The following is a 26,140-nucleotide window of genomic DNA, read 5'->3' on the forward strand; positions in this document are numbered from 1 at the left end:
ACTTTTATTTTTCTGTGTTTAAAGTAAAATTTGACTGCTGTTAATAGCACTTGTAAAATTTTTCTTTAGATATGGCCAAGAAGCTGGGGGATTCTGTAGTGCACTAAAACTATCCTAAACTTTGTTATTGAAGCATGAAGCTTTATGAGGATTTCAAAAAATGTAAACAAAAAGTTTAACAAAAGAAACAATGACATATTGAAGGAATGAAGTATTGGGTTTATTTTTTTTGGTTTTTCCAAGATCCTTGTCCGGTCAGAACAAGGCAGTCCAGACACTATCTGCAGGTTACCTGTACTGTGATGCAGTCAGGAGATGATAGTTCTTATCTGTTCACTGACAGCAGAGCACAGACTGCTGACATGAGTACTGAGCTCAGCTGAAATACTATGACAAGAAAAATCAGCTTTATCTAAGCAAACGATGCTTTCTGAACTGTAGAAAATCAATCAGCTGAAAGATCTCAACTTTTTCCTCTGCATGTTTCTATAACTCACATTGCAAATTTAAAATGTGGATATACAGGGGAAAAATGCCTTCCCTAGCATCAGTAGGCAAAGGCAAGAGACAATTGTAGCAGCAGTTATAACTCGAGCGTTTGTAGGATTTTTTTCTGAAAGTTTTGACTGAAAAGTTTAAAAATACAAGTCAAATATTTCAATTCTTTTATTGGAACAAAAAGTATATACTTTTCTTAAGTGTGTATTTACAAGTCTAAATCTCCTGTTATGGCCTTAGTCAAATGAATTTAGCATAAATCAAGTCATGATTACCTACAAACAAGGGTTTATGAACAGAAAAAAACAGACGGTGAAAACATACACTGACTTTTTTTTTGTTCCATCACTTTAATAAATTCGGACAGAAATTGAAGTATAAGGAACCTCTGACTCCCAAACTGTCAAGAGGTCTGACTAACAGAACTAATGCCTCTTTTCTGAATCTAATCTCCAGTAGTTTGGTGTTTAATGCAGCAGATATAATGACTAACAGAAGTATCTGCCACAAAACCCACTTTTTTTAATTGTTCTATTATACTGTAAATTCATAAATCTTTCTTTACCATAGGAAGGTAGAAAAAACAGTAAAGTTTTGTATGACTGTAAATTTTTGTTTATAATCAAAACCACACTCATATCTATGTAATGTAATATTTCATGTATTTGAAAAGAGTCTGTAATTTTTAATACAGCATTGTATATTAAGCAAAAACACTGAATACTCCCAATCCAGTCTTTTTTAATTATTATTTAAATTTTACTTAAAGGAAGTACTGCGAAAAAATAATTTAGAAAACTTACCAACAACAAAAAAGCTTTTACTAAGAAATTAAACAGCAATGTGGTAATATAGCTTTTATGTATGAACTATATGTGGTCATTCAAAGGGTTAAGCTATGTGATTTCAGGATAAAAGGTTTCCTGAGTTGACTATTATTCCTATGGTCTGCCAACAACTTTGCAATAAATGGAATGATTTTTATGGGAATGTGGTTATTCACAGCAAGACTACAGTTGGTGTCAGTATGAAAAATTCTTCTTTAGTAGATTCTCTCAGCAGGGATAACAGATCTGAAAGAAAGGCAAAAAGTAGTTGCAGAGAACTCTGGCTGGTGTTGGTGACAAATTATGTTTACAAAACGATGGGCTAACTCATTGAAAAGAAGAAAATCAGAACAACAGTAAATCAGAGTCTTGCTCCTCTAAGTGTTGCTGTTCCAAAACAAGTTACCTGTGATTGTATTGTTTAATAGCTTATTTTTTTGCCTATAAAGCGAGTGAGACTTCTAGGCTTTCAGTTGTGGGGGTGTAAAATAATGCTTCAGAAATCAGTAAACTTACTGCAAAGTTACAGCACAGTCCATGAGAGAACATAAAATATTGGTAGGTATGTATTAAAATAGTTCAAGAGAAAGGAGAAAAAAAACCCCATTTGATTAGAAGAAATAATTTATAATTATTTGTTATATTTATTATGTTTATAAATTATTATTTCTTAGTATCACTTGTCTATTTTTACATCTGTGTATTTTTTGAAATAATATATTAGAAGAAAAGTGTGGTGGAAAATGCATTAAAATATTAATGAACTTAGTGTTAACAGTTACTCCATTTACATTTGGTTTGTGATAAGCTTTCAGAACACTAAAAAAGATTAAACCATTAATTAAGTCTTCAGCACCACCACTGGGGCTGATATTGTTTTCCATTCAAAATTAGGATTAAAGTTACATAAAATTTAATAATTCTCTTCCAACCATAGAGCAACTTCATGCGTTTTAGTTACTTGGTTATTCGTAAATTAAATTGCTGGAATATGGAGGAGTTTATTACTGTATGGGTTGTTTGGTTGGGTTATTTTTAAGAAATAGGTAGCAGCTGTTTAAGAACTAAACATGGCAGCTTTGAGTGCTTCCTGCTCTTTGTTTTCCTCATGGACAATTACCGCAGTTCTGTTTAAAACATTTCATCTGTGAACCTGTCTCAGAGCATTGCAAAACCTCGAGTATTTTCATTATCGTATGAATTTCCTTTGTTGTGCTGGGTTCATTGATGATGTGCCAGCAAGAAAGAAAATCAACCTGGATGTGTTAATGTCAGGAAAAAAAAAAAAAGAAAAAACAATCCAGTATGGAGCAACAGTGTTTTTGATAGGTGGAGGCTAACCACTCTTGAGATAAAGAGATAGGTTTACTGTCCTAAGAGTAAATATTGACCATGATGATGCCAAAGAAAAAAATTTCTTAGAAAATTACATTTCACATTCTCTCAGAAAACAGAAAACCAGCACGTGCATTCTTTAATATTCTAAGAAATATTTCTTCAATAGAAATACTTTAAAAGAATCCGTGAAAGGAAAACGTTTTGTTTGAAATGACTGTGATGTGATAGTTAAAGATGCGTTTGAAAGTAGAATCAGCTCTTGGTGATTGTTCGTGGTGTTCATATCAATATTTATTGCTGGTAATACAAAGAGAATCTAACAGTCCACTTTTTCACAAAATGGGGGTTTTGCCAGATGACCTTCATTTAACAATGAACAATGGACGGAAGTTCATGTACAGACTAGTTCTACTGCTGTGAGAAATAGCTGTTTTCCTTGAGGCAAGTGTGCAATTTTGGCAGAGTTGGTCTGATATGGCTGCGATTGGAGGATGGATCCTGGAGAGTCTTAGCAAATCTTTGGCCCTTGACTTCCAAACTGGTTAGCTAGATGCTGAATAAGAAATACCTGTAGTTACTTCTTTAGAAAAACCAAACTACCAAACATAGAAAGTACTGCAAGACAGAGTGAAAATAGATTTCTGGGACTCAAGAAAATAAGCAATTGCAGGAAAGGCTGTTGAATAAGCCTTAATCCCGGTGAGAAACGGGGTGGTTTCAGGGAGAGGAAAGCTTCAGACAGAGCTGACTGAATTATTTCCCTCCCACCCCTAAATACCATAGGAATGGCAGCTGAACAATTCTTTGGTCACCCAGAGTGGAATCATCAGGCCTCTACAGACAAATATCTATTCAAAAATTACTTTTCTCATTTGGTTGAAAGAAGAGTTCACCTCCTCCCAAGTATTTGTGATGTCTGTAATGGGAACCTCCTGACCAGATAGTGGCTAGGGATGCTTTATGAGAAGCCTGTGATTCAACTTCTGGTAGTTCTCCTTCAGCAACAGAGAGTTCTGGTAAAGTCAAATGTGATTATTCCAAAAGCTTCAGTAGAGCTTTTTTTTAACAGCATTAAATTTATTTTTAGAGATATAAACCTAATTTTTAATGTACTGTAAGTTCTATGAAGAGTAGGCAGTTCACTTTCTAATGAACTCATCAACAATTGTGGACTCCCAGCAGGCATCACAGTACTTCCCTTTGCACATTCAGACTGAGACACCAAGCCCATCTATTTGCATTTAATTTTCCACAGTAGCAATCCAGGAACAGCTCAGTTTCAGTGAAGGAAGGAAGGATAGAGAAGAAAGGAAATGTAAATCATGGTACGGAATTTTCCCTAGTATGTATGTGAGGGAATGACTGGAAAATAGTTTCCTTCCTCAAGAGGATCAGATGGAGTGTTCTTTGCACATGTACAGCTGAGCTGAAATACGTAGGAGCCTACCAAGCTTGTAGCATCACTTTATTACTTTATTTACCTTACTGTTGCTTCTCCCTGAGTTACCTGCTGGGGTTAAGCCATGACAGGCTGTGAGGTGGCACAAAAACTCTTGACTCTCTAGCTGGCACTCCCAGAGGTCCCACAAAGCATAGCTGTCCTCTGCTCCAGCTGGGCCAAGGAAGCAGTGCCTTAGCTCACTCCCTACTTCTACTACTGAGCAGCAGCATAGGGGTCAACCTCTGCCACACAACATTAAGGGTGGGAAAGAAAAGGGAAGAGTAAATTCAAAGTATTGTGTAAAGGTCTTCAGGCTGCCCATAGGAGCAAAGGTTTTTGCTGTCTATACTGACAGGGTTAGCAGAGAGAATTTTAAACCTGGTCCTTGTCCCATTAGCAGACAATTACAAAGATGGGAGACTTGCTCACCCAAAGCATTGTAGTTTCCTTTTAAACACGTGCATTTGGGAGATCACCTACAGCACCAAGGCCCTTCAAGTTTAAATTAATTGATCATGTGGGACTGAAAGAGAGAGATTACACCTTCTTGTGAAAATTTCCACATGAACCTCTCATTATCTGAGAAATTAGACATTATTTTAAGGCTTTTATGGAAAAAACATCTTTTCATAAGTTTAATTTTTAAATTTTTTAAAATTGAAATATATTTTTAAAATCTTTAGTATATAGTGTCAACAAAGTGTGTATGTCCTAAAAGTATACTTTTAAGTTAATATGTTTGGGAATAGTTCATTACACTCTGATGAAGTTCATGGTTTGCTTTTTTTTACTTCTTAAAACTCCTTCGTATTTGATTTTCACTGGCTTTCATTAATCATAGGATTTTTTTCTCTTTACAAAAGTATATATTTGCAGATAACAGGAATCATATCATAAAGAAAGTATTTACAATGTGAAGTGCTGAACTTTTAAAATATAGTGGATTTGACACTTAGAACTTAACATTGTTCTTTCCAGGAGTGACATAGACTCTTTAAATGGATAAACTTGAGTTTTATTTAGTCATTTTTATCTATTGGTAAAATTATTTCTATGACACCACTCTCTTCCTCTTTCCCTGCAAAATGTACAAAAATGGAAAAAACAAATTATTTCTTCAAAGTTGTAATAAGAACTGACTCTTAGAGAGGCACTCTAAAACACTTCTCTTAGTAAGGTGATACATTACAGAAATAGTTTTACCTTTTATCTTGTCTGAAATGGAATGTAAGGAGTGCATTTGGAGCGATAGGGAGTACCTCTGAACTGGAACCTGAGCAACAAATTTACACCCTAAAGCAAGTGAGAAATCTCTGAAGTTTGAAGGACTGTACTTATTATGGTTGTCCTGAGCTCTTCTGACCCTCTGCTAGAGGTATGAGTTTGCTTTTCGGTCTTCTTTTCAATCGAAAGATTTCAGCATATTGAGTAGTATATTAGAGACAATATCAGTTCATGAAATATCTGTCTCATGACACTTATGAAGTAAAGAAAACTAGCAAAATAGTTTTGTTTTGCTGTGGGAATGTAACTGGCGCAATGCAGTTGCTCTTTAGATACTTCTTTAGGTCATGTTTTATTTTAAATTGGATTCTTCCAGTTACAAGGTGCAGTTGAAATGAAAATGTAAACCTTGGTTTTAGCATAGCTACTTCAATAAACACAAGTTGCAGAATAAGATCTGTATTTATTTGGAACAAACATTGTTTACTTTAGGAGTATCATATTTAATCCAAATGCATTTGTTGATGTCAGCAAGCAAAATAGGATTTTAATCACTTTTTCTATTAGAAAAGAATGGCATCCATTGTGCATTATAAAAAGGTTACATATTCGGCACAGGAGAGCACTCTAAAGTCATTGGCTGTGAGAAACAGTTTGTTATTAATTTCAGTTCTTAGTCCTCAATGTTTATAATAGATAATAATTTATATAGATAATAAACTTGTTTGGTTTTTTTTTTTTTGATGGGCTATTTTAAGAGTAAAAGATGGGGTTTGGTTTTTTGGTAGGGTTTTTTTGTGATGGTTTTTTGTTGTGTTTTTTTTTTCACTATAAGCTTCTCTTTATAGTCATAAGTTTAAAATGGGAGCATTTTGAAAGCCTTCACAGCCCGATTTAATTCCTTGACTGTTCATCCACAAATTGTCAGACAGAATGAAGTGGATTTCAAGAACTCTCTTTGTTCTTAATATCCTGTGCCTGACCCACAGGTAATCTGCACCCTTTTTCTTCAGCGCCGAATAATTGTGGTGGGAAAGAAGAGAAATGTTAGGGTCACAAAGTGCAGGCTAGACAGAGATGACAGGTCCTGCCAATGGAGTGCCAGCGTTGAGAACCTGCGAACCGTAGTCTCCGCTTTTTCACATGGGTTTGCACTGTATGTTAACAGGCACTCTGCGATGATGGGTTAGGAAGTTCAGCACTTCAGCTTTTGTTGCCTCAGCTTGAAAGCAAATGCAGAGGGTTTTGTGTAGTTAATAAGTACAGAAGTACAGTAGAGGAGCATGAGGCACCAGTCATACATGTATATATATGCATACACAGACACAGAGGATATAGATGAGCTGTTGTTCTATGAAATGTGAATTTTCTAGCCTGTACACATACTATAGATTTTGTTATCCTTCTAGTCAAGTAAAACCAGAGATTTACTTGTCAAGTTTAATGACTGCTGTAAAATAGTGTTGGGATCCTTGCATGTTTTCTCCCTAAAATTAGAATAAAGGCTGGTTGAAGCAATCTCCTTTTAATTTTGCTGGAAGGTAGTTACAAGTGTGAGTAAAAAGGTGTAGAAACCAACAGTTTCAAGGGGTCATTCACTAACTAGCTTTGGAATATGTAATTGTTGCCTGGAAAAAACATTTTCTGACAATCTGTGAGTCTGTGTTTCACAAAGAAGCACGTTGTGAAGGCTTATAGGAGTGATGAGTTTGTGGAGCACATAATAATCTGAAAGGGTATATATAACTTAAAGAATATATATCTTATTCCTGGAAAAGACATAAACAGAGGTACAACTGTCATAAAAAGCTTCATTAAAAACTCAGCAGTGTGCACTCGAGGATTTTTTTTAATTTTTTTTTCCAGATACATCACATTTATAAAGGATTGCAGCTTTAACTTGTTTTGCTAGATCTGTTCTCACATGTACATGACCAAATTTCTCTACTGTTCAGTAGGGAAAATGAAGCAGTGGATATAATTGTGTAATGACAGATACGAGAGGAACAGAGAATCCCAGCAATCATTTCCTGCAAGTTGGCCAGCTTCCAGGCTGTCTCAATGGGCACACTGATGTAAAGCCAGAAGGAAAATAGCTCATTCTGAAGGGTGGTTGTTGGTTTGGGTTTTTTTTTCCCCTCTCTCATTTTGACTTTGCAGACTAAGGTATTGAAACAATTAGTTGACAACGTGGTGTTAGTTTTCTCACGGTAAATTAAGAAGATTAACCAAATGTGGAAGTGTATTTTAGCTATAATCAGCAGATTTGAGACTGTAATACTTCGGCATCCTCTGAGGTTATGCTCATAATATTATTCACATTCCTTTATATAATGTGCAAACTTGTCCAGAGTTATCTTGTGCTCAGTGTTTATTCAAAGACAGCATAATTATTAGATTTATTTCTGTTAGTTTTGTAGCCCAGAAATGTAGAGGATTCGTGCTATCCATTGCGTCACTCCACTTGGCATGAAGTATTGGCACAGATAAGAGGAACTCTTGTAACAGCCTTAATCTTTTTTTTTTAATTATTATTTTTTCCTACAGTAAATTGAGTAGTGAGACATATTTTACATAATTATGGCAGAAGTACACAACTTGACAGGTGGTAGCGAGGGAGCAAAGTAATATAAATATTTGCAGAACATTTCTGCCATAACTTAATGCTTTGCATATGAATCTTTATAAGGATCCTAAGTTAGTTTAAAGGAATGATTCCAGAGAACTACATAGGTCCAGGCATTTTAAGAGCTGTGAATGATGATTATGGAGCATCTATGGGAGTTTTGGCTCACCATACAAAAACAGAAAGAGAAGGAGGAAAAGTTAGCAGGAAAAAGTTAACAAATGCTTTGGGAATGGAGCAGGGAGAAGACACAAGCTTTCCATGTACAAGTAATTCATTTTTGATTGTTGTTTTTCTTTGGCTTACTACATTTCACTGGAGACATTCACTTAGCAGTGATTGCAGCAGGTTTTAGTTTTTAGCACGGATCTGCTGCTTCTTCAAGCCCCAAAGCAGAACTGGTGGAAGGGAATGTAGAAACAAGTCTCAGTTACTCCATGCAACATCTGTTGGTTTAATTGAGCTGCAGGAGATTCAAGCTAAGCTACCAGTTGAGGCACAGAAAGGTCTGAGGGACACAAACACATGGATGTGTGGCATGCAAGCAGCTGTGCAAGAGAGCAGCAAAGGACAGCACAGACAGTAACTTCTTAAGCTACTATAGGTAGATTTGCTAAGTTACACATGCTGCCACTCTCAGTTTCCCTGAAAGTATTATCCCTAAACTATACCAAGTGCATTTTGCTTTCCAGGGGTTGATCCCAAAGTGCAGAGCTGCATCTCAGCCTGTCTGACTGAAATCCAAATCTTCAGTATAAACATGTCATCACTTGTAATTCCTCCTGAAGATTTCAGACTGGATACACTGAAGTTGCGAGGTCAACACCTTTAGGAGCAAAACACAGCTAGCTGCCTAATCTTTATACGTAAGCCACAGGATATTTTGCTCCTTACTTGCCAATTCAGCCTATTTTAAAAGAGAATCCCACGATTTTAATTTTCTGCTTTGGAATTGACTGCTAAACTGATTCTGTCATAATAAAATAGATCTGCATAAATAACAGTGTTTCTACGGAGACTTCCAGTATTAATTTCAGATATCACTTTGCCAGAGAAATTAAGGGGAGAATACTAGTACTGTATTTCGTATGAAAATTTAAAAAAAATGTCAAATACATTTGTAAAATTTTGAAATGGTAAGCCTGCAAACAAACTTTTTTTTTTTCCCTGAATGACCATTTAGCTGTAAGTCAGCTTCCATCACAGAAACTTCTGAGAAGTACTTGAGGATTTTATGAGTCTTTGTTTACATACCTTTGCAAAAATATACTGGTTGGAAGTGCATACTGTATTTCTTGGTCAGTGTTTTACTATATCCCTGATTATGGTGCATAATGAGTTAACTGCTATTTTTAATTGTTGAATGTGTGGGTGCTTGCTTGTAACTAATCAGAGGACTGAGCAGCATCTCAGATAGTCTTTGCCCACAAACAGAATGCTCCACACAAAGCAAGCAGGTGAAAACAAAATACAAGGTGTTCTGCCGGAAGGACGGATCAGATCAATTAATGATGGGCATGTTACTGGCATCTTTGAAGAGTTATTCCTAAAAATCTTTCCTGCTAAAAGAGCAATTGTTAATTGAGTGTTTTTCCCTTACTATGTTCAGGGGTCGAAAAATGCACCCATCACTCATTAGCCCAAAGTCTGAGTCAGCTAGACAGCGTGAAAAAATACCTGGCACTCAAAGCTCACATTTAGCCTCAAAGCCATGCCCTGCCACTCAAGAGGAACAAAATAGTCGTGCACTGTTTGTGACCTTCCTTTAGTTGTAATGTAGTGTCAATCACATTGCTCTTTAATCCTTTCCAAATTATAACATGTATCTCTTGTGCTTTAATTTTGCTTCATTCCCCTCCTGACTTAACCTTTTTACTTCTTTTCTTTCTGACAAAAGAGGACACTATCTCTCTCCATTATATTCAGTATTTAAACTGAAATTTGTGGTGTTCATGACCTTTACTTTTCTTGCTTTCTTGACACTGTTTCTATACCTTTACCCCAGCAATTTTTAGTCTCTGATTTCTTTTCTGGGTTTTTCCCTCCAAAATACCTCTTTCTTTCGATACCACATTTTCTATTTCTAATGTATCACTTCAGTTCTCACTTTCTACCTACCAAGCAGATGGTTAGACAGAAGGGGAGAATGTCTGTCATGTCCAAGGGCTTGTCATGGTCCCAAGACCTCGAAATGCAAATTGAAGTTCCAAGTCTCCGGGTACTCTCTAACTGTGGGATCTAAGATGTAGTGGTCTCATTCTTCCTGTCTTTGTCTTTGGCCTGAGAGTGTTCAATTTGGAAGTTTGTTGAGTTATTCCTTCTTTCATCTGCTCCGGTGAGAGAGAGCTTCTACTCCTTCCTTTAGTTTTGTCATTACTAATAAAACTTGTTCCTTTTTCCCAGATTTCTGTTTTGAGTCTTCTTCTCCAGCAGCTTGTTCCAGTTGTCATTCACAGTTTCCAAGCTGGGGAAGGAGAAGTCAAAGAGTAATTAGAATGAGAAACTAATGAATTCAGGAGGGTGTCCTTTCTTTAGCTTACACTCAGTTCATATTTGAATTGTTAACTTCGTATGCATTTGGACGGACATATGCTTTCAGTTTTAAACAACAAAATAATAATAATAATTTCTGTGGATTTGCTAACCTCTTGAAGAAGCTTCTGGCTCTTTTTTAGCCAAGTTGATTTTCAAAGCCTGGCAACATATGTTCACACTTGCAGTTTCATCTGTCTGAGGAGTAAAGTCACTGGATGTTGGTTAAATATGAGCAAATGTAGTACTGTCTCTCCTGTTCTGGTTGTCACTCCTGCCTCTCTCTCTAGCACAAACTACTTATGTCTAAGCTAGGAAACAGTATGCATTACAGTATGAATTAGTATATGTTGTAAAAGTGCAAAAGACCACACCTTATTCTTCAAAGCATTTTCAGTTTCTGAGGTATTACTTTATAAAAATCTAGAATCCACAACCACCATGTGAGGCCAAATAGGCTCCTTCAGCTTTTTTCTTATCTGAGGTTGTTGACCTCAGGAGAGGAGGAGAAGGTTACAGGGTCAAAGTCTTTTCCTCCTTGGAGCTTGCTGCTTGCTGGGAGAGGTTGGCTGGAAAATAGATGTTTTAGAAAAAGGGTTGAGGGTCATGATTTTAATTCTGTTAGGGAACAGCTGGTTTGAGTTTCTTTCCACTTCTATCTTTCCTCCCTTCCTCACAAATCCATGGAGAGAAAAATTTGTTCAGAGGAAAGCAACACAAAAATAAAGAATTGCAGTATTTTCATCTTTAAAAGAGATCGTGTTTGTTATAGGACTTCACATTAGGAGAGAGAAGACGAAATTATTAAAATAATTGAAATCCATTATTATTACAAGCATTGAAATGATATTGATCTAGAGTGTCAGAGGTTTATTTGTTTTCCTGCCAAAAGTTAAAACATTAAAAGTAATGTTCCAGTGGTTTCTGCTTTTTGTAGATAAACAATACGCATTACCAGTTTTAATTTAGAGATGGACAAAGCTAATTTTGAATGTGCCAAGGTAGTTTGCATACAAGTTGCTGAAGAAAGATGGTTTGATTCGGCTATTTCTGTTCAGATTTTCTTCATTTTGGCATGCTGCTTTCATGCACTAAGACCAAAGAGAGAGGAGGAAACTCACAACTCTCAAATGAATGGCAAACTAGGAACAGATTTTTCATCTGCGCTCCTCTGAAACACTGGCCTCAGGCTGTGTTGGTGTGTGGCTCAACAGCAATCAGAGGTCATAATTTCATTGGCGGTTAGCATCAGGTTTAATTTTTCTAATATGTTACATTTACCAAAATGTCTGGTTTCAGTTACACTTATGCACTGACTGAATCAGCTTTGAGCAGCATGATGTTTTAAGGTACCTGAAAGGCTACAAGAACGTTTATGGAACACATATGCTAATTGTTTTTAACCACTTTCCTTTCTAAACACAAAAATGTGTTTCTGGAAAGCCATTTAACAGTAGTAGCTAATGACGGTGTGCATTTATTCTAAGAAATGAGCACAAGGAAATAGGTAAAACAGTTGTTTTAACAAGACTGCCATCTACTGATTTCCACAATTAAAAATATTCCTGATAAGTAAATTGTTCATAGGGGGTTTTTTTATAGCTTTGTTTTCAAGATTTGCGAGATCAAGAAAATTATAAAGTCTTTCTGTCACCTTAGGAATGCGACCAGGTTCACATTGATGACGTGTCTTCAGATGACAACGGTCAAGATTTAAGGTACAAGAGAATTCATTAAGATAAAAAGTTGTTTTGCAAATCCCTTCCCGGGAAAGTGATGGGCTGCTGGAATGCTTACAGTAGCTTGCACTCTTTTTACTGTCTCCTTCTTTGCAACCCAGCAAAATGAGTAGCTGGTGGTTCAATGTAGCCTGTTGCCTTTTATTAATCTAGGGGTTTTCTTATGTCTGACTAGCACCTATAACTTCGGAACAGATGGCTTTCCCGCCGCTGCCACCAGCGCAAATTTGTGCCTTGCGACAGGGGTGCGCGGAGGAGTGGACTGGATGCGAAAACTGGCCTTCCGCTACAGACGAGTAAAAGAAATATATAACACCTACAAAAATAATGTTGGAGGCAAGTGACTCTGGAGCATCGAACAAATATTGATTAGAAGTAGTAAATGGGAAGAACTGGTTTCTGTTCCTTTTTTAACATAATAGAGTTTAGTGAGCTGTTTATTTTGCAGTGTGTAGAAAATTGTCTCTGAGCTTACGAAAGGGAAGGAAAATGACAGTGAATTACTTAATATCAGTGCAGACATGCCCTTATCTACTCCACAGGTCTTCTTGGTCCAGCAAAAAGAGAGGCTTGGTTACAACTAAGAGCAGAAATCGAAGCTTTGACAGATTCTTGGTTAACACTTGCACTGAAAGCACTCACCCTCATTCATTCGAGGTGAGTACGAAGAGTGCCAAGGAATCTATAGGGTGTCTGCTGATGATCTAGAAGAGACTGCCTGGTCTGGTGGGCCAAATGCTGAACCTGGAGGACCTTATTGTCATTCCTTGTTTTGGTCTGACTATGCCACTCTATCTTACCCTCCTGGAAAGTGATAAAAAAACTGTTCTTTTTAAGTGGCAATAATAATAATGAGGGGTTCTGATGGGAGGGTTAAGGTTTTCCTGCTTTTGTTTTTTCATGTTTTGCTTTGTTAAAAAAGGGTGTTTGCATTTTTTCTTCCATAGGACAAACTGTGTGAACATTCTTGTGACAACTACTCAGCTAATTCCAGCTCTGGCAAAAGTCTTATTGTATGGACTAGGGGTTGTATTTCCCATAGAGAATATTTACAGTGCAACTAAAATAGGTGAGCTATTTTTATCATGTTGTGATAGGAATTGTGGTCTATGTTTAATTCTGACATGCTTTCACTGTAGCAAATAGAGAGATTAGTAATACTTGATGTCATGAAACAGTTCATGCTAAAGCATCCTAAAAGTGTGTTTCAAATGTTTGTCATGATCCAGCACAGAAAGCTTTATACAGTTCTATTAACACTGATGCAACCTCTGTTAGGAAGAAATATAATTGCTTTTTCTCGTCATTTCTCAAAACTGTGGGTCTGCGTAGCAGTTGAAAAGTCTTTTTAGTAGGCTGTAGAACAGAACACTGGAGTGTCCCCAGAGTAGCAGAAGAAATTCTGTAAAGGTAAGCCCTGGCTCCATTTGTTTTCGTGGGCTCTGGAGCAAATTTTGGTAAACAATTTACCAGAAGCAAGAATGTTTTGCTGCAGAATGTAATTATTTAAGTTCTTTCATACTGACTTTAATAAACTTCAGCCAGGCAAATGTTTATTTCTGTTTTCTGGTTCAGTATAAAAGATGTGATTCTGAGTATGTAGAAGTACATCAGACCAGATGGCAACAGTGCTTGTAGTTTTTAATGTGATTATGATGTATCTGTTCTGTCTCAGATTCGCTCAAAATTGTGGGCTACAAGAAAACATTTTTCATGTGTTCTTAAATATCCATAATACAGGAAGCTCAAATGGCCAAGGAAAAATTGTGGCATATTTTGTTGTGTGTTTTGTTGTGTTTTTTTTTAAACAAAACAAAAATTGGTTCACAGTTTTACAAAGACATGTGAAAGCACTACCGTAAAAAATTTAAAACTGTTTGCTGGATAAAAGTAACAGTGTCACCTATCAAAACTTTATAGCAAATTAAAACTTTGAATTATAATACTTTAAATACACATTTTAATTAAAATATATTTTAATAAATATTCACTTGTAACTTCACGTACACAGGACAAAAGGGTATTTTGGAAAAATGTGTTCAGTCACTGTCACAGGAAATTATGATTTTTGTGATATGACACAGTTAATAATTTTCAAGCATTGTTTCAACTTAGTGTTGGAGGTTTCTTATGCCTGGCACTACTGTTAAAGGACATCATTGAGTATTTTGGCCTCTCTGCTGGACAGAAAGCTTCTTTCAAGCTATTTTTTCTGGTTTCATGGTTCTATAGCTGAAATAACTATTTTTTTTTCTTGCTTTCAGCTATTTTTCTTGGGTTCATGGTTCTATAGCTGAAATAACTATTTTTAAAAACACAATTTTCCCATCTGTTGCTGCAGACACACAGGTAAGCATGTAGCATGAACAGACTCAACTGACCTTTCAGAATGGGGACATTTGAGAAAGATCAGCTGTAAGCATTTACTTTTTTTCTAGCTTCTCAGTACCAGTACTGAACCTTTACAATGTGGGTAAAAATTGAAAAATAGGAAATTTAGGTTAGCTATTAGGAAGAAATTCTTTACTGTGAGGGTGATAAGATCCTGGAAGAGGTTGCCTAGGGAAGTTGTGGGTGCCTCATGCCTTGGTGTTGAAGGCCACGTTGCGTAAGGCCTTGGACAACATGGTCTAGTGGGAGGTGTCCCTGTCCATGGCAGGGTGGGTTGGGACTAGATGATCTTTAAGGTCCCTTTCAAGCCTTAACATTGTATGATTCTGTGGTACTTATGCGTAGGACTGGACCACTAAGATCATATCCCTAGGTCTGTGCAGTGAAGGAATGAGCCATATTAATGGATCCCAGTGAAGTATCGAGGATCTTGCCCATGTATTGGATTACAGGCATTTAAATCTAAATCTTTTGGGTGACCTTCTAAGTCAGGATACTACTGTTTTAGGAGCTGTGATTAATCTTGTCACAGGTTTTGGAGAAAAAGGTAGAATTTCAACTCAGATGCAATCAATTTGCTCGATTCAGGCTACTGGCCATAAACAAACGGTAGAGAATTCTCCTAGTAGGGAAAATCCCCACAAAACCTGTCTCAGATTAGGGAATGAGAAAAGAAAGATGATATTGCAGACCTCTAGTATGCTATGTCTACCACGGCAGTTGTGCTGAAGGACCTCATGGTGTAGATTTTTGGGTCTCCTGTCGGCTACTGTGGCAGCAGTAAAGCTGCAATCAGCCTTGATACATCATCCTGTGGGAGAAGCTCTTCTCTCCCAATAGTTCTACTTGTGTATTCAAAATGTTGGGGACATCTGGGCTAAAAAGTTATTTATTTGATATCATCCCATCACCACCTACCCTGAATATTCTGATATTCTTCTTTCAGGAAAGGAAAGCTGTTTTGAGCGAATAATTCAAAGATTTGGAAGGAAAGTAGTGTATGTTGTTATAGGGGATGGCGTCGAAGAAGAACAAGGCGCAAAAAAGGTAATGACATTTTTTCAGTGCAGGTTGGTTTCAAGAATCTGAAAGCAAAATTGTCTTTTCTTCAACATGGGACATTGACCTTTAGACTTGGTGTCTTTGCCTTATGAAATATGTTTTCACCATATCTAGTAGTAAGCTGCATAAAACTGTAGATAATGATGTGTCCTGCTGTTCTCCAAAAGATACATGAAGCTAGCTATATACGTTTGATGTGTTTCAAAAAGGGGCCAGAAAATGGACCCTGGCTTTTATGCCAAGAATTAATAGTTCTGTTTTCATTGGCAACCCAAAATACCACATAGGATGTTATGAATGTAAGCAAAAAATGGCAATTCTTACTGATCAAAGGCAGCATGCTATTTGACTGTATGAAATATGTATATGTTAAACCTTGAAAAGGTATGTAGGACTGGAGTAGGTATACAGAAATTTCCATTTTCTCGTGTGTCCATAATTTGGATTCTGTTTTCAGGCAACTACCTGTGGCTTGGCATACATTCATAACCTCAGATAACTGTGTAGAGATTACTCTGTGACTGTCTTTATTATTTTTTGCTTTCCTCTGGGAAGAAGGGGAAAATTTCCATTTTTTTCCCCCAATGTGGATTAAGCTCCATAAAAAGCAACACTTCCCACTAACAAATAATAGGCATTATTTTTAGCCTTGCTGTTACATCCAAGTGTAGCAGATACAGACTCTTCACTTGGAGAAATGAGGTACAACTGGCTTTGAATAACAGGAGAAAGAGTAGGAAAATGGGCATTTCTGTTCTTTTTCCTTTCACAGGGAAATTGCTTTTACACAGCTGCTTTTTTACCACAAAACTCTCTGTGATACTTCTGTATCTCTTGTAGAAGTGAAATTAATTAGTCCACATGGTGCTTTAACAACCATTGACTGGTTTTGCTTCATGAAATCTGGTTTTTGTGCCCCTTAAGCCTTGTGGGTAGGTTCCTGGCTCAGCCCACCACTTTGCAGAGCCTCAGTTTCATATATCCCTTTGGCGGGCTGGCGGGAACAGTTTCTCCTTCTTCTTCAGAAATGCCTTTCATCTTTGCGGAGAAATGTTTTCCCGCAGTAAATGATTACATTTAAAAGCTGTATTTAAGGTCGGGGGGGAAAATTCCTTCCCTTTGTTCCTTTTCTGTTGCTCAGTGAAGTAGTGTTGTATGTGATAATGGCAGGAGTAGTCCTTTCGGTAACATTATCTATTTCAGTGCTTTTTTCAACAGGAAACATGATTCAGAAAAGCATAAGAAAAAGCCTTTCCAGTTGCTAAGAGGAGTAGCAGTATAGAAAGTTCCTTTGTGCCATTACTTCTGTGTATTCTTTCTTGGAGGAAGGAATTTTCAGGTTGAAAGGATGTTAGATGCTCTGGATTAAATTATCTGCTGCAGAATGCCAGAGAAGTCAATAAGTAGACCAGCAGCCCTGCCTTTCTGCAGAAACTACTAATTTGATAAAGGAAAATGCTTCTGTGATTCTTGTCCTGCTTCTTACTCCACCAAAAAAAGAAATCATCATTTCACACTGTGGAAGCAGGATTTGCCTCCTAAGTTTTGGCCCTCTCATCCTGCAAGAGCAGAAACCACCCAATGCCTTGTGATATGAGGAGCTGCTTCCAACTCAGATGATGTCTTTGTGGTTATCTGCTCTTCAGGTTTTTTTTAGGGTTACTAGGAGGAGCAAGCATGGGCATGCACCCTAGTGTGTACTGTGCTTCAGTTTAAAGATGTGTGCCCTGTCTAAGGAATAAATAGTATTGCTGTATGAGAAAACAGTAAAAGCCTAGACCTTCTCTGGAAAGCATGCAAACAAAATAGAAGCTTTATCTCCACAAAATCACCCAAAGCACATCAATCCAAAGTGGCATAACTGTCCTGTGATGTACCCCATTATGGTGCTTATCCCCTGAACCTTGGTAGCTGGTTCCTTCCTGCCTTCCTATCAGCGCGTTGGGTTTTGTGGTATTCTCAAGCCAGGGACAGGTTTTCTGTTACCCCTTTGCACAGCAGTTTGCTGGAAGGGTTTGGCCTGTAGTGAAGCTGTTTGCATGTTTCTTTACACTACTTAGAGTGTAAACAGTACACCGTTCGTTAAATAGCACTTCTTTGCTTACATGTAAAAAACTATAATATCTTTTCCAGTTTTTTAAAGTGAGCATGTAAATTCAAACCTATTTAATTTGAGAGATTTTTTAATTCTGAATTCATTTAGTGAAAAAAAGATAAACTTCCAGCTTAGGAGGTAAGAAAGTTAAAATATGTTATTAAAAATTTTACCAGTAATTTATCAATTGCTTCATAAAACAAGATTTTCATTTATGTCCTTCATTTACAGAAAATTCTGAATCAATACAACAAGAGGAAAAATAAAGAACATATTTAAGATTTTTTTATTGTCATTTTCATAAAAATTCAGTTATAGAAACTTTTTTATACCATTTAAAAGATAATTGCTCTTTTGAGAAACATTTTTAGGATAAACTGTTTGTTCGTAAAATGCCTCTTTTGATTGATATAAGTAAATACAATACACTGAGAAAACTGCACACTCTTTCATTTCTGGTAGCACTGGTCAAGCCCTGGTATCAACACCTTTGTTTAGCTGTCACTTCCAACAAAATATTTTATGAGACAATTAAAATTCTCAGGACGCTTGCGTTGCAGATTGAGGAATAATCACACCCTTCTGGTTCAGTGCAGCAACCAGCCAACCTGGCTCTAACACCAGGGTTCATGTGGAGGTTGCTACCTTTGTATCAGCTTCCCCAGGAAAGGAGGGAGAGGAAGGCAGAGAGAAATCAGTGTGAGCCAAGGGGTGCTCGGGAGGTGCTGGCACCAGTGCAGGTGCCTTGTGGATCAGAGCCGACTGCAATGACACAGCTATTTGCAGAATAAGTTTCTAGGGTTTTCTGCCAGAGACTCCATTGTCTTGGCTTTGCTTTGTGCTTTGTTTTTGGAGGGTTTGGTTTGGTTTTGTTGTGTTTTGTTTTGTTTGAGCTCGTCTTTTGACTTTGGTTTTGGAGACATGTAAGGGAAATACTCGTAAGGCGGAAAAAAACCCCAGCTCCTGAGTTTTTCTACTTGGGAGAATCCTCCCAAGGACTTCAAATTTGTGAGAAGAGACAAAGGAGGAGGCTCTCTGCACTGAGGAGCTGGATTTTACATCAGGTGGTTCCGGAGAGCCTGAGCAACTGGGCTTCTCCCTTTGTCTCCAGAATGGTCATACTACCCCGGAGGGAAATCGTGAGGAAAAATCATAAATCTTTGTGGAGCAATAAATAGAATATAAATGGGTATCCAATATGCCACTGCTTTTAAGCTCACAGTCACACTGTGCTAGTCAGGTTTGGGGTAGGAAATAAAGACACCGCTTAGCAAATCTGGCAGGAATACAACAAAAATACTGTGAAAAATGACAAAAACTGATGAGTTTTCTATTCAAATCCATCACAAATCTCAGGAGTAAGGTTTTTGTATAAATATGTATTCATTTAAGGGAAGGAAGATAGTGTGCACTTTCTGGTGTTGCTGTCAAAACTGGATTTTTTTTTAATCTGTGCATTAATAAACACTTCACTTGTGAAGCAAAATAGTTGTAGGTTTGTTCTTTCAGTAGGTACATGCTGGAAAATAATATTACTTCTATTTCAGAAATAAAATAACTTAGTGTTCTACACTATTTAATAATTTTATAATTATTAGGTTTGCTAAATTAATAATTTCACTTTTCATACTTTTTACATCAAAACCAAATTGAAACTTTTGCCACCATATTTAATTTCAAAATGTCATCAAAATTAAATGATAAAAAAATCATAAATGTTTTACTACTAAGTATCAGCTATAAAACAATTTATGTTTTTTAAAAGAGAAAAGATTCATATTTACTTGGAAGATACTGAAATAGTACATAAAATCATTGTTTTACTATGAGTCTAGATACCTATTCTTCCAATATGCAATAAGAAAAGCTGCCTTACAGTTTCACATACTAGTGCATCCAGTTTCACCACCTTATTAGTGGTTAGCATTTTTAATCCATTCTCCCACAGCAGCTAATGAGATATTATCATTTCTCAGTTTGCTCAGAAGACACATGTTCTACATGACATGTGCTAAGTGTTGGCAGAAATGGCTTTTTAATGGCAATATTTAGTAAGTATATATACAAAGGATCTCTTACCCAGACATTTGGTAAGAAAAAATGTACGTCTGTCTCCTGGGTGTGTTACCACTTTCATCATGGCTGAATAGTTGTGAATAAATGGGGCATGCTAATACAGGAATAATACATACTGTTTTGTATGATAATTTTTGTTACTTAAAGGTTTTCATGTTGTAAAATCATTTATTATCTTAGATAAGGTGAGAATTAGTGTACATGCCTCATGAAAACACATGAACATATGTGCGTGAGACTCTCTATATATACACAAACATATCAATATATATAGACCTGTATCAGGTTTGCTTTCCCTCCTCATAGCTATGAAGGCTGTGCTCTAGGGTCAGACTGACAGAAATGTGGATTGGCCACGTTTGGCTGTGCAGAGTGTCTGTGCACATTCCAGCCCCATGCAACCACCATGGTCTGGGGCTTTCTTCCTTGGGGTGTGAGCCTGGTCTTCTGGCCTATATGCAGGAGAACTGAAAGTAATTATAATCCAGAGTTTTACACAACCACTTTTTTTCACAGGACTCTCTAGTATTCCACACTTCACTCCTGTGACTACATGGAGTAAATAGAGGTATATTCCTTCACAAAAAGGCAGAAATAAAACAGAGGACACTTAATTGAATTTGAAATACAGAGATATAGTCAAAGTAATGACTGCTAGCACTATTGGTCTAAAATCTGACCATCAACAGCTGACCCATAAACAGGGTAATCCAAAACTCGATATTGCACAAGGGCATCTAGCAAGAGTTGCTGTAATTTGATTTAGCAGAAGCTAAACCTTCTGTTAAATCAATCAGAGCCTTTAACTGCTCTAGCTGCCTGGTGTGTGTACACTCTGTGATGCTGAGACTGTTACTAGGGAAGCAGTATAATTCTGGAGCTGCATGAAGTGGGAGCCGGAAGCCAAGAATTTATTACTACAGTTCTCCCTCTTCATTGGTTTGCTGTATGACCTTGGAGGGCGTTCATGTCATTGACTCTTGGCTTCTGCAGAGACACTAGGCAAAGGCAGTGTCACACTGAACTCTGCCACACCACATCATAGGTATGCTATTTACACCTCCCTGACCCACTGGTTGAGGCAGAGCTGGTGCTGAGCTGACTGAGAGGAGCAGGGAACTATGGCTGACTGTCAGGGAGAGCAGATGGGTCTTACCTGCACAAGGTTTGTGAGACAAGAGGGAAGCTGCAACCTCACAAGAAAAGGAGGCAGCGCTGCTGAGCATTGCCAACCCATGCAGTCAACTGGCAAATACGGCACGGACCTGCTGCAAGCACAAACCTGTGATCCTTTGTCCTTGATGTAGTATCCCCATGAGAGATTAAAAATTTTGCCAAGAAGGTCTTGCAGCCTAAGTAAGAGATAAGTGGACAGAAGCTTTTGCAAACTCCAGAGAATGGCATGATTAGTAATCTTTATTTTGTTTTGCTCTTGCTGGTTCATTTTCTGAACATGGTGTAAGAAATTAATCTTTAGGAAAGATTTGACTTGGAAAGAAGTGGTGTCTGGCCTGACAGAATGCAGAGGATGGGCTGTCAGTGTGATGTAACAGGGAAGACATTGGGATGTGGAGTTGTAACTGAGTGAGCTAATTGCATCTAGTTTCTGTCGCTGGTGGAGCATAGAGACATACAATGGAAGTCTAGATTGAAGATGTAGAAAAAGCAGGTGTCATAGTGTTTAACACTTCCTGCTTAAAGAAAGGATTTATCTGTAAAAGTGTTTTGGTGTCATTTGGTTTTGTTCCTTAAGATACTTCTTTGCTCTAGAAGCTAGGCCTACTCTGAATATAGGCACGGGTTGATGCATCCATGTTACGTCTTCATTCCATATCGAAGCAGACCTTTCAGTCATTCCCCCTCACTGTGCTTTGGTTAACATCACAGACTGGGTTTAGGGGAAAAAAAACACCAAAAACCAGTTTTTTTGTATGGAACTAAAGAACATTGTATTGTCCAGGTGCTCAGCAAATGCTCTCCAACAACTAATGGGCACTTTTTCTATGATGGCAGACTGGAACTAACCTGAAGTGAAAACCCTAAAACATGGGCACTGGGTTCTCAACGCCACCTCCTTCACTCTTCAGTCCCTCTAATTGTCCAACTGTACAAGCTAATGCTTGTTCTGCACCGGGTGCACATTTTCCAGGTTCCTTAGAGTGCTCTCTTGCTGATCATGTACTGCTCTTTAGTCTTGCTTGTTAATATTAATTACTTCAGTATTATTTTCTCTGGCTCTTACAAGAGCAACAGTTGATTGTTCTTTTAACAGTTGCCATTTAATATCAAAGAGACTTGCCAGTACTGAGGCAATTATGTTCCTTTTAAAAATCTCTATTTTATAAATTCAACCCAATTAATTATGACATCATTATCTGGATTGAAGCAGCATTCTTCTAAAAATAATTATTTATACACTGATAGACAGAAGTTCAGCTGAGCTTCTTAAGACAAATTTGTGATAGGCCCTTTGTTAAGGTGTTTGCCTTCTGAGATAGGTGTAAAAATTACAGGGCTTGCAGTAAACATGCAGCTGGAAACAGAGAGTTTAACACTGTTTTCAAAATTATTCTCTAACTTAAAATCTGGGAAGAGTAGAAGTGATAAACAGAGGAGATGGAGTTTTGCCACTGATTTCACTGGAATTAGGAATTTACTCTGAAGGTGCTGAAGTAGATTGAAGAAAGCCTCTTTGAGAAGTTGTAGATAAAATGCCTGGGAAACTTAGAAGCTATTGTGATAATAAATGGATTGTGGTTTACCTCCTTAAGATGCCAGGACACAAGCTGACCTTGTGAAAAGGTGAACAAGATCATGTTAGCTTTCAGAATATTGTCGAATTGAAACTATTTTCCCATGGGATTTATAGGATATTTCCTGACAAAAACTGATGGTTATCTTTTTTTTTTTTAATTTATGCAAAAGTTCTTGTTGATGCTATAATCCCTGGTTTAGAGTATAAGATAGTTCTTAATCAGATTTTTTACCTTTCATGGATGAGGCAATCTGTGCTTCTTCCTGGTGTTTGTGCTTTTGGTTATTCAGGTTCTTTGCAAGAGTATTTGTGCTCCAGACAGATTTTATTACAACTAATAGGAAAAAAATATGTATTTATTTTAATGTCCCATATGGAAAAGGTGTTTAAGATCAGTGCGAACAATGAACAATGTTGCACAAACCTCTGGGATAAAATTCTTTTCAAAATTATGTGAGCAACATGAGTTATTTTGAATCACCATTTCTCTGTTTTTAACTCACCTGCCAGTGGTAGTTCCACAAGGAGCAAACACATTTTGATAGTAAATAATACTTTCACTTCCTTTTTTTTTTAAATCAGTTCTGTCCCCTTCTTCAAAACTACTCACATACATCATGTATGTTATTTTTCTTATTTTTTTTTCCAGAAGTAATATTTTCTTCTGCAACGTGCTGAAATTTGTTTTTCGTATAAAGAGATTGGAGGCCCCTCCCTTCCTTATGGTTTTCTGACATGTTTGCTGTAATTCCTATTGGAAATAGATTTGTTATTATTAAGAATTTATGCTTAGGGGGTGGGTCTAAGAAACCGGAGATAAACATGAAGGACTCAAGGTTTTAGGAGCTCTTTTCCTCTCCCTGAACTGTTCCCTTATCCTTGTGAAAGACAATGGGTGGGTCTAAATACCAAAATGCTTGGAGTTATTTTTACATGTTGTCTGTGCTGTTCACAGCATGCTATGCCATTTTGGAGGATTTCGAGCCACTCTGACCTTATGGCCCTTCACCATGCCTTGGAACTGGAGTACTTGTAGCAGCTCAGCAGCACTTTCAAACCTCAGAGCCTCCTTCTGCCCATGGATGGGATGCCTGTGTCTTGTGTCAGCATTGGACTACAGAACCTTGTGATTTCAACATGTTGACATACAGCTGCAATTGGTCTTAACCCTTGCCCTTTCAGTAAACGGAGGAGCATGTCTTTTTCTTCAGAACAGCTGTTGGCTCTGGTACTGTGAGTCCAACGAAAATAAGCCATGCGAGTGTTTGAACAACTCACCTTTACCATATTGCTACCAAAAAGAAATAGAGAAGAAAAAAGAAAAAAAAAAAAGGAAAGGAAAGGAAAGGTTCATACCTGTGAAGAAAAAAAAAGGACCTGCAAATGCTTTGTAGTTTGTAGCCTCTTCAATGTGACACACACCATTTCTTCACCACATCAAACTTGATTGCACAATGAAGACTGAGATTTTGCAAAATACCGGTGGAGTAATTTTCTTGTAAAGAAGGTTTACTTTTTGGTTTCTCATACCCAGGGTACTCTGTACATCTTTACTTATTTATGAACAGACTATATTTTGACATCATATAACTGAGGATATGTATAATAGGATTAAGGCTATTATAAGCCTTTGCCTTATGGTACAGCAACTACTTTTGATTTAGCACATTACAGAGTAGTTTAAAATATGTCTAATTTAAACTAATAGGTACATCACTGAGACAATCATGTACAGGAAGAATTTTTGTGTAAATTTGTAATAATGAATGATTCTTTTACATATTGTTAAGGTAAATGCTATTGAAAGATAGTAATGCCTTGTTGGTGAAGAATGAGGCCACTTGTGCACAAACTTGTGCAGTGCCTTATCAATGTGTTGGATATAAATATGTAGATAATGGATTTTTTTTTTTTAGATAAATTTGTCAAGACCAAAAGCATGGATGTCAAGTGTCAATAGGAATTGGGTTTTGTTCTCAACTGTTTCTCTACCATTTTCTTCTCTCACTCACTCTGATTATGAGAAGACTGATTTTGTGTGTCCCCCCCTGTCAAAGGAAATACAGATAAAACACAACTGAAGAGGAGTCCTTTGCTGTCTTTTTGTTTCCTCTTTTAAAGTTAACATATTAACCTTTTTTTAGAGTATTGAAAAATTAATTAGGAGAGTCATTCCATAAAGAAATAGAGAAAGAACACAAATATATTTTGAGATGTAACTTAAACTGGAATCTTGGTATCAAATAGTTTTTGTCTCATCCAAAAACGAAGGAAAATATCATCGTCAATATTTTTAGAAATTAGAAATGAGAATATTTTGGAGAAATTGAACAAGAATGCTCATATACATTTAAGATTTTTAATCCTCTTCCACCAGGAGTCAGATTTTCCTAAGATATAACATCCATTGCTGGCAATGGAAATGCTGAAATAGTTATCCCCAAGGAGTTAAAATTTGCTTTTGTCTGTACTCACTTACAGGACAAACCTAGACTGTGTCTGTCTGTGACTTGTGACTTTTCTAATCTTGAAGGCTATGAGCTACTTGGTTAGATAAACCGTTAGTCTGACTTTTTGGCTTGAATTGTGCTAAATCCCTTTGCCCTGTTTAAATATCGTATTAAAAAGAAGCCTCAGCTTTGTTGGTTCATTTTCCAGGTTTTCTTTTTGTTTTGTATTGCAAAAAAACACCAGCCTCAAAACAGCTACCTGCAAAGCTACAAAGCACCAATGTAGCTACAAATCAACACCCTTCTCTGTTGGAGGAATCATATTGCTGCTAATATTCGAAGTCTGTGGATTGCTTTATTACCAACAGACAGGTTTTTATTCTACCAAGACTTGCACATGTGCTTTACTTTGCCCAGCATGAGTGTTGCAACTCATGCAGTACTCACATATGTACATAAAGCACATTGTGGGTAGTTTTTAGAATTGAGACTTTAATTAGCCTTTTTTTTCCTCAAGCAAAGTAGACAGTGATGGGGGGGTTGGTTGTCTTTTTTTTTTTTTTTTATTTTGGCTCTTTTCAATTTTTAGTCACTAGTGGACTGAAAAAAAGACAAAGTTTATCTGGGCCTTATTGTACAAAAAGTGTGTTGTGTCCACAATCGTGTACAGAATTTTTCTTCCTTAATTTTGTTTTAAATTAATAAAATTGATTTGTGAACATATTAAACAATTGTCTTGTATGCAAGTCTGTGATATTTCTGTCCTCTGTGTCAGGAATGAGGAGACATCCCTCATATCTTTGCTGTCCCAAGGCAGAGAAGTTGCACCTTCTTGTGCCCAGCTGAGATGTTAAATAGGTTAAAAAATACTTGCATCTAGTTTACAGAAGGCTCAATTAGATGAGCAGCAGTTGTTTTGCTTATCAGCATGAGAAAAAGGCCTTAGTGTCCTGGAAATGTATGTCTAAGTGACTCACAGAAGCAAATGCCTGAACTTTTAGGTGCCACAGTGCCTCTGTCATCCAAAGCAATCCATGTGCTTAATGGATGAGTCCACCATTTAGACATCTCACTCAGGGCTGTAAC

The 26,140-nt window shown here is 37.1% G+C and overlaps 1 protein-coding gene across 1 annotated transcript in view; it reads left to right on the forward strand.

Annotated features, from left to right (window-relative positions):
• EYA1 (EYA transcriptional coactivator and phosphatase 1) overlaps positions 1-25,782 on the forward strand; it is a 156,524-nt gene extending 130,742 nt beyond the window's left edge. The window contains 6 exon segments of the mRNA XM_032705833.1: positions 12,146-12,204; positions 12,401-12,561; positions 12,768-12,882; positions 13,173-13,294; positions 15,563-15,663; positions 23,560-25,782. Of these exon segments, the coding sequence (XP_032561724.1) occupies positions 12,146-12,204; positions 12,401-12,561; positions 12,768-12,882; positions 13,173-13,294; positions 15,563-15,663; positions 23,560-23,640 (639 nt within the window). The 3' untranslated portion in view covers positions 23,641-25,782.
• The last annotated feature ends 358 nt before the right edge of the window (positions 25,783-26,140 follow it).

This window comes from Chiroxiphia lanceolata, chromosome 1 (genome assembly GCF_009829145.1).
Source record: "Chiroxiphia lanceolata isolate bChiLan1 chromosome 1, bChiLan1.pri, whole genome shotgun sequence".
In the NCBI taxonomy this organism is placed as follows: Eukaryota; Metazoa; Chordata; class Aves; order Passeriformes; family Pipridae; genus Chiroxiphia; species Chiroxiphia lanceolata.